General features: G+C 37.1%; 1 protein-coding gene across 6 annotated transcripts in view; it reads left to right on the forward strand.

Moving 5' to 3' along the window:
- The window catches only part of CFAP54 (cilia and flagella associated protein 54), a 295,832-nt gene that overhangs the window by 61,534 nt on the left and 216,345 nt on the right, over positions 1 to 17,953 (forward strand). For 5 of the 6 annotated variants that reach the window (XM_053226636.1, XM_053226634.1, XM_053226632.1 and 2 more), the window contains 4 exons: positions 736 to 864; positions 1,230 to 1,359; positions 13,680 to 13,766; positions 13,859 to 13,980. In XM_053226636.1, the coding sequence (XP_053082611.1) occupies positions 736 to 864; positions 1,230 to 1,359; positions 13,680 to 13,766; positions 13,859 to 13,980 (468 nt within the window). The remainder of the gene's footprint in view (positions 1 to 735; positions 865 to 1,229; positions 1,360 to 13,679; positions 13,767 to 13,858; positions 13,981 to 17,953) is intronic. The other variant, XM_015070493.3, reaches the window with a different exon arrangement.

Genomic DNA, 17,953 nt, shown 5'->3' on the forward strand with positions numbered 1-17,953 from the left:
TAGGCAAAGCAATATTGCATATTGTTAATGGATGCATACCCATGTAGTAAAAGTTTAAAAACATGCAAAAGAACAGTAAAAACCGAATTCAAGCACAGTGGCTTCCTTTAGGAGCAGAGAAGCATAGTCGTTGTGGACACTTGTATGGAGGATTTCAGTTATCTGCATGTATGCATTTACGTTATTTTCTAAAAATTTTCTGGAGTAATATGGAAAATTTGAAAGTATGAATAAAGCTGGATGCTCTTTATATTTGTCCCTCTGTGAGAGTAATTATAATGAAAAGGTATCTAGTTTTTGAAAATCATGATATTTGCCATTGGATTTGATGGCCTCTAAGTCTAAATTTCCAGCTCCGAGATAAAAAAAAATAATAACTTCCAAAATGAAGTGTGTGAGATGACAATTATGTAAGTTATATTTTAAACATTTACCGATAAATTTGGTACAATCAGAATTTTGAAACTATGAAAGGAAGATATATATATGTTTGTGAAAAGTTTATTTTATATTTGGAAAAATTATGAAGTGTATTTATTATTTCACTTTTATCAGTAGTACTCCACATTTAACTGAAGACAAATACATTTAGTAAAAAATACAACATGGTTGATATTGGATAGACTATTTAAATTTGTTATTTGGTTCGAGTTATTATTAAAAGAAGTTTGGAAATGTCATATATGATTTTCCTTTAAGTGTTATTTTTCTGTCTTGTTTATAAAATTACTTTAGAAAAAACCCGTGGAACAGTTATTTTTGGCTTATGAACTTCTTGACAAAGCAATTGGTGGGATAAATTTGAATTGCAAATTAAGTACTTTGCCAAATGGATCATCAGTGATTGACCATTGCTATGCCAAGGTAAACAGGGAAACTCTTACATTAGATTTAAGTGCTACTTAGCTTGGCAGAGGGCTGGCCTTGCAAGTAGGTGAGTAAAGCATGATTTGTGGTGGCTTCACTCTCACAGGCCAGAAATCTATTCCCCCCTTCCCAGAAGAAATCAAGAAGAGTGAGGAGTCTTTAAATTTGTTATCAAAGAGGCCACTGGTGAACTTGAAAAGCAGGTTTATTAGCATGCAAACCAGATTGCTAAGGGTTGAAAAGTGAGCAGAATTTAATAGCTTTGAGTAAAATAATAACTTGAGTGATAATAGGATAGAGCTATTTTTAGTATGTTTTGATAATTGCATTTCTCTTTTATTTTTACTTCAATTCTACCAAAGTATACCCAGGATACAGATGGAGACATCTGCAAACCAGTCACACCGAATAGTTTCATGATGGATTTACATCTTGAACTAATTCAAGCCCAACACCGAATAGCTGTTGTGCTTCTTGACCAATTGCAAGGTAGTCGTCATCAAAGCAAATAATTTGTCCTGCATCAATTTTAAGATAAGTTCAAGTATAGAATCAACTTAATTTGTTAGTTATTCTCTTGTTGACAGAGTGTTTTCCAGATAAATTTCATTATTTTCTTTTCCCTGATTAATATCAATAGATACCTTTCATTATTGCTTTATACCCTGCATAGCAAATCCTTTAGTAAACTTCTAAAAAATTAAATTAATTTTGTTTGAATTATAGTAAATTATTGATTTTTTAAATTAAATCAACCAAATATAATTATTGAGTGCCTACTTAGATCCAGGAACCATATTATATTTTGTATAAATAAGATACAACCTCTAATTTTGAGCTTCTAGATACATAAGCCAATTGTAACAGTTTAGATTAATAAATGTAACAGAAGTGGGCTCAGAATGTTTGTTATAGGTACACAGAAGAGGAGAATCTATAATAGATAAGAGTCAGGGATGGCTTCCTAGAAGAGGTGATAGTTGACCAGAAGGCTAGTAAATATCTTTATGATGAAGAGTGAAAAGAAAGCAGTCATTTGGAGACAGAAAATAGCCTTTAGCAAGCTGGAAACCAAACAGTAATATCGTGCAGTTTAGGAATTGCTGGAATTCTCTTATGGCTGGAATAAAGAGCACATGTGGGAAAATGACATAGACAAGCCTGCCAAGGTAGACTCCAGTTACATCTAAACGGCTGGGGGGTTTATATTTACCCTGGAAGCTACTGAAGACCTTAGAAAGACATCTCTGACAGCAACTTCAGAACACACAGGACTTGGATCTAACTTCTTTTGGTCTTATTGTTAGGTAAAGGAGTCAAAACATTTTTTAAAAAGATGTCAATAATAATACCAGTGTGCATATAGATAACACGTTTGAGTTTCAAAATAAGATTTAACATCATTATGTCTAAAAACTGAGGTTAAATTCTGATAAAGCTAAGTTACTCTTGGCATGATTATATAGCCAAATATTCATTTAACTACTACTACAGTATAAATTACTAATTATAGAATAGAATCAAGTGTTGCTGCCTAATATACCCTCTGATTTCTGTCTAAAGCATTCTAATTTGAAGGGATACATACACCCCAATGTTTATAGTAGCATTATCAACAGTAGCCAAATCATGGAAAGAGCCCAAGTGTCCATCTACTGGTAAATGGATAATGATGTCACACACACACACACACACACACACACACACACACACACACACTGGAATATTAGTCAGCCATAAAAAAGAATGAAATTTTGTGATTTGTAATGATGTGGATGGAGCTAGAGAGCATTATGCTAAGCAAAACAAATCAGAAAAAGACAAATACCGTATGATTTCACTCATATGTGGCATTTAAGAAACAAAACAAACAATCATAGCGGGGAGAAAAGGCCAACCAAGGAACAGACTCTTAACTATAGAGAACAAACTGATGGTTACCAGAGGGGAGGTGGGTAAGGATGGGTTAAATAGGTGATGGGGATTAAGGAGTGCACTTGTGATGAGCACCGGGTCGTTGTATGTAAGTGTTGAATGACTAATTTGAATACCTGAAGCTAATATTACACTGTACATTAACTAACTGGAATTTAAATAAAAACTTAAAAAAATAAAGCATTCAGATGTCACATCATATATACAACTAAATAAATTTAATCAAGTGCTAGTTAATTAATTAATTTTTGAGTACAAACATTTTCCCCCAGGTCAGTAAGATATAATTGACAGATAACATTGTGTAAGTATAAGTTGTACGACTGTTTTGATTTGATACACTAATATATGTACGACTGTTTTGATTTGATACACTAATATATTGCAAAGTGATTACCATCGTAGCATTAGCTAATGCCTCCATCATGTCACATAATTATCATTTCTTTTTTGTGGTATGAACACTTAAGATTTACTTTCTTAGCAACTTTCAAGTATATACTACAGTATTATTAACTATAATCATCATGCTATACATTAGATCCCTAGAACTTATTTATCTTATAACTGAAAGTTCATAGCCTTTGACCAACATCTCTCCATCTCCTCCCAGTCCCCCTCCAGCCCCTGGTAACCACCACTCTGTTTCTATGAATTCAGCTTTTTTAGATTCCACATATAAGTGATATCATACAGCATTTGTCTGATTTATTTCAGTAGTGTTATGCCCTCAGAGTCCATTCGTCTGGTTGCAAATGGTAGGATTTCTTTCCTTCTCATGATTGAATAATATTCCGTGGTGTATATATATAGTGGTGGTATTTTTTATACCACATATTCTTTATCCATTCATCCATTGACAGACACTTTAGGTTATTTCCATATCTTGGCAATTGTGAATAATGCTGCAGTGAACATGGGAGTGCAGATATCCTACGAGATCTTGTTTTCATCTCCTTTGGAGATACCCCTGGAAGTGGGATATCTGGATTGTATGGTAGTTCTATTTTTAATTTTTTGGATGAGCCTCCATAGTATTTTCCACAGTGGCTGAATAAACCTACATTCCCACCAACATTGTGCAAGGGTTTCCTTTGTTCTACATCCTCGCCAACATTTGTTATCTCTTGTCTTTTTTGATAGCTGTTCTAGCAGATGTGAAATGATAACTCATTGTGGTTTTGATTTGCATTTTTCTGATGATTAGTGATGTTGAGCATCTTTTCATGTACCTGTTGACCATTTGTATGTATTCTTTGGAAAAATGTCTATTCAGATCGTCTGTCCATTTTTAATTGGATTGTTTTTTTCGCTATTGAATTGTAGGAGTTCTTTTTTTTTTTATATGAAATTTATTGTCAAATTGGTTTCCATACAACACACAGTGCTCATCCCAACAGGTGCTCTCCTCAATGCCCATCACCCACTTTCCCCTCCCTCCACCCTCTATCAACCCTCAGTTTATTCTCAATTTTTAAGAGGCTCTTAAGGTTTGCCTCCTACCCTCTCTGTAACTTTTTTCCCTCCATCCCCTCCCCCCTGGTCTTCTGTTGAGTTTCTCAGGATCCACATAAGAGGGAAAATATATGGTATCTGTCTTTCTCTGCCTGACTTATTTCACTTAGCATAACACTCTCCAGTTCCATCCACGTTGCTGCAAATGGCCAGATTTCATTCTTTCTCATTGCCAAGTAGTATTCCATTGTATATTTAACCACATCTTCTTTATCCATTTGTCGGTTGATGGACATTTAGGCTCTTTCCATAATTTGGCTATTGTTGAGAGTGCTGCTATAAACCTTGGGGTACTAGTGCCCCTATGCATCAGCACCCCCGTATCCCTTGGGTAAATTTCTAGCAATGCTATTACTGGATCATAGGGTAGATCTATTTTTAACTTTTTGAGGAACCTCCACACTGTTTTCCAGAGCGGCTACACCAGTTTGCATTCCCACCAATAGTGCAAGAAGGTTCCCATTTCTCCATATCCTCTCCAGCATCTATAGTCTGCTGATTTGTTCATTTTAACCACTCTGACTGGCGTGAGGTGGTATCTCAGTGTGGTTTTGATTTGTATTTCCCTGATGAGGAGTAACATTGAGCATCTTTTCATGTGCCTGTTGGCCATCTGGATGTCTTCTTTAGAAAAGCGTCTATTTATGTCTTCTGCCCATTTATTCACTGGATTTATTTGTTTTTTGGGTGTGGAGTTTGGGGAGGTCTTTATAGATTTTGGATACTAGCCTTTTGTCCAATATGTCATTTGCAAATATCTTTTCCCATTCCATTGGTTGCCTTTTAGTTTTGTTGGTTGTTTCCTTTGCAGTGCAGAAGCTTTTTATCTTGATGAGGTCCTAATAGTTCATTTTTGCTTTTAATTCCCTTGCCTTTGGAGATGTGTCAAGTAAGAAATTGCTGTGGCTGAGGTCAGAGAGGTTTTTTTCTGATTTTTCCTCTAGGGTTTTGATGGTTTCCTGTCTCACATTCAGGTCCTTCATCCATTTTGAGTTTATCTTTGTGAATAGTGTAAGAAAGTGGTCTAGTTTCATTCTTATGCAAGTTTCTTTCCAGTTCTCCCAGCATCATTTGTTAAAGAGACTGTCTTTTTTCCATTGGATATTCTTTCCTGCTTTGTCAAAGATTAGTTGGCCATACTTTTGTGCGTCCAATACTGGAGTCTCTATTCTATTCCATTGGTCTACGTGTCTGTTTTGTGCCAATACCATGCTGTCTTGATGATTACAGCTTTGTAGTAGAGGCTAAAGTGTGGGATTGTGATGCCTCCCACCTTGGTTTTCTTCTTCAAAATTACTTTGGCTATTCAGGGCCTTTTGTGGTTCCATATGAATTTTAGGATTGCTTGTTCTAGCTTTGAGAAGAATGCTGTGCAATTTTGATTGGGATTGCATTGGATGTGTAGATTGCTTTGGGTAGTATTGACATTTTAACAATATTTATTCTTGCAATCAGAAGAATAAACTTCCATTTCTTTGTATCTTCTTCAATTTCCTTCATAAGCTTTCTATACTTTTCAACATACAGATCTTTTACATCTTTGGCTTAGGTTTACTCCTAGGTATTTTATGATTCTTGGTGCAATTGTGAATGGGATCAGTTTCTTCATTTGTCTTTCTGTTGCTTCATTATTAGTGTATAAGAATACAACTGATTTCTGTACATTGATTTTGTATTCTGTGACTTTGCTGAATTCATGTACCAGTTCTAGCAGACCTTTGGTGGAGTCTATCAGGTTTTCCATGTATCGTATCATGTCATCTGCAAAAAGTGAAAGCTTAACTTCATCTTTGCCAATTTGGATGCCTTTGATTTCATTTTGGTGTCTGATTGTTGATGCTAGAACTTCCAACACTATGTTAAACAATAGCGGTGATAGTGGGCATCCTTGTCGTGTTCCTGATCTCAGGGGGAAAGCTCTCAGTTTTTCCCCATTGAGGATGATGTTGGCTGTGGGCTTTTCATAAATGGCTTTTATGATGTTTAAGTATGTTCCTTCTATCCCGACTTTCTCGAGGGTGTTTATTAAGAAAGAATGCTGAATTTTGTCAAATGCTTTTTCTGCATCGATTGACAGAATCATATGGTTCTTTTCTTTTCTTTTTCTTTCCTTTCCTTTCCTTTCCTTTCCTTTCCTTTCCTTTCCTTTCCTTTCCTTTCCTTTCTTTTCTTTTCTTTTCTTTTCTTAATGTGATGTATCGCATTGATTTATTTGCGAATGTTGAACCAGCCCTGCATCCCAGGAATGAATCACACTTGATCATGGTGGATAATTCTTTTTTTATGCTATTGAATTTGACTTGCTAGTATCTTGTTGGGAATTTTTGCATACATATTCACCAGGGATATTGGCCTGTAGTTCTCTTTTTTTTGCGGGGTCTCTGGTTTGGGAATCAAAGTAATACTGGCTCATAGAATGAGTCTGGAAATTTTTTGGAACAGCTTGAGAAGGATAGGTATTATCTCTGCTTTAAATGTCTGGTATAATTCCCCAGGGAAGCCATCTGGTCCTGGACTCTTATTTGTTGGGAGATTTTTGATAATTGATTCAATTTCTTCACTGGTTATGAGTCTATTCAAATTTTCTATTTCTTCCTGTTTGAGTTTTGGAAGTGTGTGGGTGCTTAGGTATTTGTCCATTTCTTCTAGGTTGTCCAGTTTGTTGGCATATAATTTTTCATAGTATTCCCTGTTAATCCCTTGTATTTCTAAGGGATTGGTTGTAATAATTCCATTTTCATTCATGATTTTATCTATTTGGGTCCTCTCCCTTTTCTTTTTGAGAAGCCTAGCTAGAGGTTTATCAATTTTGTTTATTTTTTTCCAAAAACCAACTCTTGGTTTCATTGATCTGCTGTACTGTTTTGTTTTGTTTTGTTTTTTAAATTCTATATTGTTTATTTCTGCTCTGATCTTTATTATTTCTCTTCTTCAGCTGGGTTTGGGGTGTCTTTGTTGCTCTGCTTCTGTTTCCTTTAGGTGTGCTGTTAGATTTTGTATTTGGGATTTTTCTTGTTTCTTGAGATAGGCCTGGACTGCAATGTATTTTCCTCTCAGGACTGCCTTTGCTACATCTCAAGGTGTTTGGATTGTTGTATTTTTATTTTCGTTTGTTTCCATATATTTTTAAATTTCTTCTCTAATTGCCTGGCTGACCCATTCATCCTTTAGTAGGATGTTCTTTAACCTCCATGCTTTTGGAGGTTTTCCAGACTTTTTCCTGTGATTGATTTCAAGTTTCATAGCATTGTGGTCTGAAAGTGTGCATGGTATGATCTCAATTCTTTTATACTTATTAAGGGCCTGTTTTGTGGCCCAGTATGTGATCTATCTTGGAGAATGTTCCATGTGCACTCAAGAAAAAAGTATATTCTGTCACTTTGGGAGGCAGAGTTCTAAAGTCCGTCTGATCCAGTATATCATTCAGGGCCCTTGTTTCTTTATTTATTCCCTGTTGGATGTTCTATCCATTGCTATAAGTGGAGTATTAAAGTCCCCTGCAATTACCACATTTTTATCAATAAGGTTGCTTATGTTTGTGAGTAATTGTTTTATATATTTGGGGGCTTCCAAATTCGGTGCATAGACATTTATAATTGTTAGCTCTTCCTGATGGATATACCCTGTAATTATTATATAATGCCCTTCTTCATCTCTTGTTACAGCCTTTAATTAAAAGTCTAGTTGTTCTAATATAAGTAAGACTGCTCCAGATTTCTTTTGACTTTCAGTGGCATGATAGATAGTTCTCCATCCCCTCACTTTCAATATGAAGGTGTACTCAGGTCTAAAATGAGTATTCTTGTAGACAGAAAATAGATGGGTCTTGTTTTTTTTTTTTTTTTTTTTTTTTTTTATCCATTCTGATACCCTATGTCTTTTGGTTGGAGCATTTAGTCCATTTACATTCAGTGTTATTATTGAAAGATATGTGTTTAGAGTCATTGTGATATCAGTAGGTTTCATGCTTGTAATGGTGTCTCTGGTACATTGTGGTCCTTACAACATTTTACTCACAGAATCTCCATTAGGATCTCTTGTAGGGCTGGTTTAGTGGTGATGAATTCCTTCAGTTTTTGTTTGTTTGGGAAAACCTTTATCTCTCCTATTCTGAATGACAGACTTGCTGGGTAAAGGATTCTTGGCTGCATATTTTTTCTGTTCCTCACACTGAAGATTTCCTGCCATTCCTTTCTGGCCTGCCAAGTTTCAGTAGATAGGTTTGCTACTAGCCTTATGTGTCTACCTTTGTATGTTAAGGCCCGTTTATCCCTAGCTGCTTTCACACTTGATCTTAGCCAAAAGGCCGAGAAGCGATATCCCTAGCTGCTTTCAGAATTCTCTCTTTATCCTTGTATTTTCCCAGTTTCACTATGATATGTCGTGCAGAAGATCAATTCAAGTCTGAAGGGAGTTCTCTGTGCCTTTTGGATTTCAATGCCTGTTTCCTTCCCCAGATCAGGGAAGTTCTTGGCTATGATTTGTTCAAGTACACCTTCAGCCCCTTTCTCTCTCTCTCTTGTTCTTCTGGAATTCCTATGATACGGATATTGTTCTGTGTGATTGCATCATTTCATTCTTTAATTCTCCCCTCATACTCCTGGATTTTGTATCTCTCTTTTTCTCAGCTTCTTCTTTTCCCATAATTTTATCTTCTAATTCACCTATTTTCTCCTCTGCCTCTTCAATCCATGCTGTAGCCGTCTCCATTTTATTTTGCACCTTGTTTGTAGCATTTTTAAATTCATCATGACTATTTTTTAGTCCCTTGATCTCTGTAGCAATAGATTCTCTGCTGTCTTCTATGCTTTTTTCAAGCCCAGCAATTAGTTTTATGACTATTATTCTAAATTCTTGTTCTGTTATATTGCTTAAATCGGTTTTAATTGATTTGTTAGCTGTCGCTACTTCCTGGAATTTCTTTTGAGGAGAATTCTTCCGTTTCATCATTTTGGCTAGTTTTCTGTCCCTTTTGCATTTTAAAAGCTTGTTGTATGCTCTGCACCTGCGAGCACCTGCTGTATTAAAGGAGGGTCACATACTGGCCAGGGCCTGGCCCTTCAGGAGGTGTTTTTTCGGGTCTTGTTACTTGCTCTCTGTTCTTGTGACTTTGGTTATTTTATTACCCTACTCATAATAATATTTTGGCCCCTCTACCAGATATGCCTTGATTTGTTCATTGGAGTAGCCCTGTAAAGGGAAACAGATGGACAAACAGGAGACAAAAACACGCAAACACACAAATAACACAAACAAACAAAAAACCCCTAAAGACTAAAAACAAAAAACCCCAAAACACCAACTACAAGTAAAGAAGAGGGTGGAGGTGGTGCTGATGGAAGAGCACATACAAAGAGAGAAATGACTGGGGTGGGGGGGAGGGAAGAAAAAATAAATATTGGTTGGGCAGAGAGACTAAAAGGCTTAATCCAGAGAGGGAAAAAGGAAAATAAAGAAGGAGGTGGGGAAAACGAAATGAGGATAAAGTTGCCCAGACAGAGAAACTATATGGCTTGAAAATTCCAGAGAGAGAAAGGAGTATAAAGAAGGAGGTGTAGAACATGTATCAAGACAACGGATTAAATATGTCTGTTTAGACAGACCAATAACCAGAGTAACCAGCCTAGGGGAGGGAAGAGATAAGGAGGAGAAATGGGGGAGGGGAAGAATATATCTATATATCCAGAATTGACCTAGAGTTAATCCAGGCAATGCTGCATTGCTTGTCGGTGGTAGCTATCCTCAGGGTCTGTGCCGCTCCAGGGGATAGGCAGTTACCCAGTGCAAGGGGGCGTGGTTTGGTGTGGTCGGAACCCACCTCCACTAGGAGCCCCGGAAGTGATCCCTGAGGCCCCACTTGGTGGTGATGGGGGCAGGGGCAGAATGGTGATCCCCCAGTCTCTTCACGGATCCTGACCTGGTGAACTCAGTTTGAGTGGTCCTCACTGTGCTACGGGCACAGACGGGGGGTGGGGGGGCCGCAGTCCTTCTTACTCCGCCAACTCCCCTGACCCTGCACTTGGCTAGGATTCAAAGTCCCGCTCCGTGAGCTCTGACGCTGGGGAAGTGCCTCTAAATGTGGTGATATGTGGTCCCGGCTGGCTTTGTGCCACCGCACTTCAGGGAGGACCGCCTTCTCTTACCACGGACTGAGTCTCTGCCCTTGCCGCCTGAGACCCCGCCATGGCGGATGGCGGACACAGGCAGGCTTTGTCTTTTCCCACAGCACTCCAGGGACTCAGCGGCCATATCCTCCTGCAGACTGAGCCCCTGGCCCCGCCACTGTGCCCAGGGGTGGCGGATGCAGGCAGGTTCTGTGCTATTGCGCAGCCCTCCAGGGAGGGAACCACTTTCTCCAGCTGCGGACTAAGACTCTGACCTACCACCACACCCAGGCCTGGCTCCCCCCCTCCCCAGGTGCGCGAACAGAGGCGGGCCCCATCCGAAGAAAGCTGCAGTTAGAGATTGGATCCCTCTTAGTCTCAGTCCCAGGTCTATCTCCTGTACCCATAGGTCCGGTCCTGCACTTTTCTAGCCGCTCTTTCTCTTCCCTTTGTCTCTCCACAGAAGGGGGTCCCTCCCCTCCATGCTCACGTGGCCTTTTTTTTTTTTTTTTTTTATCTCCCCCAGTCGCAGTTACCCACCTATCTTTTTTCCAGCTTTCCCATTTTCTTCCTAGTAGATTCAGTCTCTTTCCTCCCAGGCCCTGGTGTTCAAAGTCCTTTGGCTTCTACACTTCTTTGAGAGACACGGGAAGTATGGATTCCCCCTACTTCTCTGCCATGTTGGCCGCCCTCCAGCAACTACGAGTTCTTTAAATATTTTGGATATTAATCCTTATCAGATATATGATTTGTAGATATTTTCTTCCATTTTGTAGGTTCCCTTTTCATTCTGTTGGTTATTTCTTTTGCTGTGCAGAGCTTTTTCATGTGATGTACTCCTATTTATTAATTTTGTTATTACTTGTGCTTTTGCTGTCAGATCAAAAAAAAAAAATCATTGCCAAGACCAATGTCAAGAAGTGTTTTTTTCTTCTAGGAGTTCTAGGGTTTCAGTTTTTAGGTTTAAAATTTTAATCCATTTCAAGTTAATTTTTGTAAGTGGTGTAAAAGGTCCAATTTCCTTCTTCTGCATATGGATATCCAGTTTTCCTAACACCATTTATTAAGGAAACTGTCTTTTCCCTACCAAATATTCTTTGCTCCATTGTCTAGTGCTAATTGGACATATTTGCATGTATTTGTTTCTGTTCTATTAGTCTGTGTGTCTATTTTTATGCCAGTACCCTACATGTTTTAATTACTATTGCTTTGCAGTGTAGTTTGAAATCAGGAAGTTCGATACCTCCAGTTTTGCTCTTCTTTCTCAGGCACTTCTGTTTTTGTCCATGAATAGATGCTGAGTTTTTCTTATTGCATGTGGAGGGGGGAAGGGATGACTTATGCTGCCATGATGCTTTGTCTTACCATATTAACAAAGTGTTTTCAGAATTATCAAACCAATACCACCATTAACAACAAAACTGCTAAGTAAATTTAGGATTTCTTTGCAGTTCATTTTGTCTTTAGAATATATCACATGTTAGAGAACTGTGTTCAGATTTACTTGAATTAATTTTATTTTTTCTATGGTGATGTTTCCCATTGGTATATACTTAGGACCACGTGCTTGTATTTGCATTCTGTTTACATAAAATTTCCCTTTTCATTATTCTTTTATCCCTTTATAGTTTTCATCCTCTTACATTTTATTTTCAACATTTATACTGTTTCAAAGCCTGTTTCTTAAAAGACCTGCTGGATGTAGAGGGAAGCAAATAAAATGAAAATATTTCTGTGTCATCATATATATATATATATTTCAATCAGGCTACTTAGAATAAGAACTTTGAATATTCTTTGATTTTAAAATATTTGGACCACAAATGTATTTCAAAACATGAATGGCATTTATGTGTCAGGTTTTCTTTAAGAAAACTAGCCTATAATTCTCACTTAGTAGCTATATTATCTTCTGTAGTAAAGTGGGGTCTGTTTACTTATAGAGTTAATAACTAGTTCATTCTCTAATTATTATCCATAAATCTTTCCAGGCTAAGTGATCCTTTGAGTTTTTATCAGAGACCATTTAATAATACTGATGGTAGACTTGAGCTCAAATTTAAATGGGCTTAGTTATTATTCCTTTGCAATATCTCTGGGACTCCTTGATGTTTTTCTCCACTTATTGAACTATCACCCTAGCAAAGATTTTCATTTTTTCCTTCTTTCTTCATTCTTGCATGCTGCTGCCAGACTAATGTTGCCTAAATACTGCTTTTGTCATTCTCATTCAAGAACTTTACAGTGGTTGCCTGTTGATGATAGTGGCATTAAATATGACTTATCTGCGTTGGGCATTCAGAGTTTTCTTGAATCTCATCCTTCTTATCTCTATTATACTCATGAGAGCCTTCTTATCTCCAACTGTTATACTCGCGAGAGTCATTACTTAGTTAGCACTTATAATACACCAGGTACTGAGAGAATGATGCATTATTTTCTGCTTTGTGTTGCTGTCTCCATGCAGAGAAATTCCCTTATCCTTCACCATTAAAGAAACTTTATATCCTTTAATGGTATCTGTTGGCATCTTTTCATCAGTCAATCATCATCTCATGGCATTAGCACAAATAATTAAAATAACAGGGGTTTATTGTTAGGTTACTACAAGTACCTTCACATATCTCCAAGAAACAAAATATTGCCTGATCTCTTGAGGACCAGACCTCAAAAATCAAAATCAGAGCAACATTCTCCATCTTCCTGGGCCAGCATACTTTTATTCTCTTCTCCATCATCCTCTCTTTCCTAGACCACAATGATGGCTCATCCCAACTGTACACCAGGATCTCTCACTGCCCATAGTCAGCTGGCAAGAATTCATGTGTTAGTTGAAAATCTTGAGAGAGGCGAGTGGAGGTATTCTTGGGGTACTCAGAGATCTTGCAGGGATCGTGGATGGAGCAGTTTTAAAAAGTTTATCAAAAGGGAAGTGAATAAAAGTAGGTTGGATCTCATTCATCAACTTTCAAGATGATTTTATTTAAGATGAGATAGCAAGTTAAATATTTTTATAATTTGAATATTTTTTATGTCCTCAGGCATACCGTGGCAAATAAAAGACAGTTTGTCAATTAAACTGCATTTATTTATAGATTGTTGTAGATTTGTTTGAATTTTTATCTATTAATGAAAAAAGACATGACATATGAGAGGAAGTAATAATTTTGCAAATAGATAGTTACCCTTTAATGTTTAGAAAATATGCCCTTTTTTGGATACAAATCTAATTGTAATGGCAATCTTCTCCTTCTTCAGTTTTGCAGACTCCAGCTGCTAGCAAGCATGTATCTGCCAAAGATCCAAAAAAGCTGAAACAATCTAGAAGCATTGACTGTTTTACAGGTAATTAAAATTGGGATAAACTGTTTTTCCATAAAATTTAAAGATAGTTTTTATGTTTCCCTTTTGGTAAAAATGTGTATTTTCTGTTTCAGAATTAAGTGTAATGAATAAAATAAAGAAGAATAAGCTGTCCAAAGCGATTTACTTGATGCAGAAAGCTCTTCTAGTATTTGAAAAAGATGCCGCCTCTACATGTTCACACAACTTTTTGATGGTAACAGCATGCCATTCCTTTTTTTTTTTTTTTTTACTCCTGACATAACAACCATTGTTAAATGAATGATTTAGTTCCCTTTGCTAAAAATAATGTGTTCGTTAGATTATGAACTTTTAGGGTCCTTATATCTAGTCCTCTCTTTTGAGAAGTAGAATGGTTCTGAACAGGGAACTAATTTGTATTGCCAGTCCTGAACTCTCCTAAAATGATAGATCCTCTCACTGTATTTTCTCTTTGTAGGGGCAACTTACATTGGAAGCCAAATAAAATCAGAAGGATTAAAAATAAGGGAAACTATAGAATTTAAGTGACACTATGCTAGCATAATGCATTCCTTACTATGGAATTAAAATACTTCAAGTCCATTGGCTCACATATCTCCTCTCTGGTGGTATTGCTGATTTATGGACCAAATGCCTTATTATCTTACTCTGACCTGGAGATTGTTCTGTCTTCTTGCTGATTCATTGTATATTGATTTTAGAGTTTAAATTTTTGAGGGCAGTAAAATTTAAAGTTAGGGGATTTTTAAAAATTTTGTCTCTCATACTGTATTACCCATAAAAATTTGATTGTATTGGCTGAGTGAATGGCACATGGTGAAGTAGAGAATAATGATACAAGTAGTTTAGCTGATAAGAGAAAGACAAAAGTAGGTCAAAGCTAGGGAGAAGATACAGAGTTTAAGAAGAGTTTAAGAGAAAAAGTTTAGCATATTTATATAATGAGGATGAAGAGCCAGAAGAAAAGGAATTGAAGATATGAGAGGGGTTAATGATAGAGCAGAATCCTATTAGAAGAGGGAAGGAGATGATTGAAAACACAGATAAAGTGATTCATCTTCAGTGGAGGGTGGGCTGCAGGGCAGACGCCTCATCCTCTGATATAAAAGGGAAGGAGGAAAAGACTGATGTAGATTAGAGTGAGTCTATTGGTGTGGAGGCAGAGAGTTGAGTTGATGCCTTCTTATGCCAATCATCTGATAGAGTAGGAAGCAAGGGATATCTGCCAACAGCGGAGAGCAAGGGTGGACAGTTGGACCGAGGAGAGAGAAGATGGTTACAGAGTGGAGAGGAATGAATGAGGAATGGATGGGGAAGCTGACTCCAAGTTAAATGACTGGCCAGCCCAAAGTTCTGGCTGAAGTTGAAGACCATGAATTTTTAAGAAGCCCCATCTGCATAGTGGTATGACATTATCCTGGTGTGTTATTTTTAGTAGCTGTGACAGCAGAATATTTGTGACAGCAGAAATATGTACAGGGCTGGATTTTTACCAATGATAGTATGGGTTAAAAGTTCATAATAAAAATGGGTACAGAATGAGTGAGAGGGAAATGACACCCTCACGGTCTTTAAAGGCTTGGTGACTAGGAAGATGTCAAGAGACTAGACATCTCTGTGAGGTCAGAGACCAGAAAATCAGAATCTGAGAGAGCTGGAAGGATAGGTATTTGAGGTCAGAAAGTAGGATATTGGAATTTAAGATTTCTGATATATAGCACTCTCTGATCATCTGTCCATTACTTCATTCATCCAAAAAATGTTTTTGAGTACTTACCATCCATTCAGCAAATATTTATTGCACATTGATTGTGTGCCTGGTATTATGCTGAGTACAGGGGATAAAAACAAATTAAATCCTTTATTTATTTAAGAAATATTGATGGGTTGCCTTCTCTTTGTGGTCCCTGCCTTCAAGATAAATCCAGTCTGTGGGAACATAGATAAGTAAGTAGGTAATTATGGGTCATTGCTATAGATGCTTTCATTGCAAAGAGTGCCAGGGGAATTAGGCAGAGGAGTACCCAACCCAGCAGTGGGTAATGTTTAAGGAAACATACAGAAAAGGAATCGTGAAGTTGAATACTGACAGGCAGAGAAAGAGGAAGACAAAGGGTGGAAATGAAATTATGGAAGAGAAAACAACATGTACAAAATTCCTGAAGCTAGAAATCTCATAGAGTTCTTGTGGTCCTATGGGTCTCAGTGTCTCAGAAGCATAGATGCAAGGGGAGGGGTGGGTATTGGGATAAGATGGTAAGAAGAAGAGACCACAGAGGAAGTCTGAGGATTTTGGATGGACTGATGCTATTGGTGTTCAAGGTTGGTAAGTCCGTCCTGGCAGTATTAGGGAAGAGCCTTATTAAATTTGAATATCTAGCATTTGAATGAAGGAGTTTTATGATAGTTTGGATAGTCTCAGATGACTGGTGCCTGATTTTTGTTGGAAAACTTTGGGGGTGTGTTCAGATTCATTTTCTCATCAGATGCTTCTGAAGCCCCTTGCTACTATCTGGTACTTGGAGGATACTAATACTTCAGTCCTATTTCTACATCAAATAAAACTTATCTTTCTTTTAGAACTGTTTCTCTCAGGAGTAATTTTGTGGCCTCTCAGAGCCTGGAGAGAATAAAGCCTCTGGGATTTTCCCTTTTGTTTTATTATGACTGAATCTGGTCTTCATGCTGTCATAATATGCTCATTCCCCTGTTATATCTCTATCTTCCTACCTTTGACACTGGGGGACAGACTGGAGTTGTGAGAAGTCAGAAGTTTTCATGCTTTTCTCCCTGTGTGCCTTTTCCTTCTATTTCTTAAGTGAAACTATTTTAACTTAAGAAAAATTGTAAGTATAATGTCTTCTTAGGATAGAATCATGAGATGCATTTAGAGGCTCTATTTTTTTTTTTTTATGAGGGGTCCTCCACAAGGATTTCACCAACTAGGAATATGTTGAATATTTATTTAGAAGTTCTGAAATCATCTATAGCCACCTCTGCTCCTCAATGGTAGTTTTTTATCCAAGTGTTAAGGCTTAATGATCAGTCCTTAGAGTACTCTCGTAAACAATGATGTTATGGCTCAAATAATTGCCAAACTTTCTCTCTTTAAAGAAGACAAATAAATTTCTTTCCCTTGGCAATCATTTCTGCTGGGGTATATTACAGAATGGTTTACATTATCATGATTTTGTAATAAAGTTATCCCCAAATCAGTAACTGATGTGTCACCTGATACCATAAAAAGGTTTGAAAAGCCTGGGTCTTTTTCTTTTCAGAACTCTTAAATAATTCATACCCTGTTTAAGTTTTTCAGAAGTTTCCTGACCTTGTGGAGCTGCATAATCTCATCAGGTGTCCATTTTATTCCTAATCAGTTATAAGTGGACCAACTTGTTGCCAGGAGTGAGAGACAAACCTTTGATAATAGCTTGTTAGCTTTCTAAATGAAATGACTGGTTTGTTTTTTGATTATGGGGATTTCCAACCTCCCCCCCCCCCTTTTTCCTGTCTTGGTTATTGGGCTTCTGAAAGTCCATGTTGTCTTTTTATTACATTAGCGGTAATTGGATTACTAAGTATAATTACTAAGTATAATTACTAATTGGATTACTAAGTATAATTTTATAGCATTTTAGTCAAATCAATTCTATTTGCTTTTGGGGAAAGAATATATGTAAATCAATTTTTTTTCAGAGATCTTATCAGATCTCTTTTAATTGTTTTTTAATTGTTCCATGTTGAAGTCTTTCCCATAAAGAGCAAATTCTTTCTGATTCCGACCCCCTCCTGTGAAGTCATATTTTGAAGTCAATAGACTTCAAACTATTGACAGGAGATTTTAGCTGACTTATATTTCAAGTTTTAACGGTATTTCGTAGGAAACTTCATCCAGGTTGCCTTTCCATGCTTCTTTTTAACTTAGCTTTGTATTAAGACAAGATACATAGTAGTTAGGAGTATAGGGTGTTGGGTTAAAGTTTTGGTTCTGCTACTGACTAGCTGTATGATCAAGGTCAAGTTACTTATGCTCTCCTAAGTTTTAATTTCTTCATATATAAAATGGGGGTTCTTGGGAAGATTCAAGAAAATGATGCATGTAAAATGATTAGCATTTGGCACAGAACAAGCAGTCAATAAATGTTAGCCATTATTATTATTACTACTACTACTACTCTGTCTTCCAC

The sequence above is a fragment of the Acinonyx jubatus genome, chromosome B4 (assembly GCF_027475565.1).
Source record: "Acinonyx jubatus isolate Ajub_Pintada_27869175 chromosome B4, VMU_Ajub_asm_v1.0, whole genome shotgun sequence".
Taxonomy (NCBI): Eukaryota; Metazoa; Chordata; class Mammalia; order Carnivora; family Felidae; genus Acinonyx; species Acinonyx jubatus.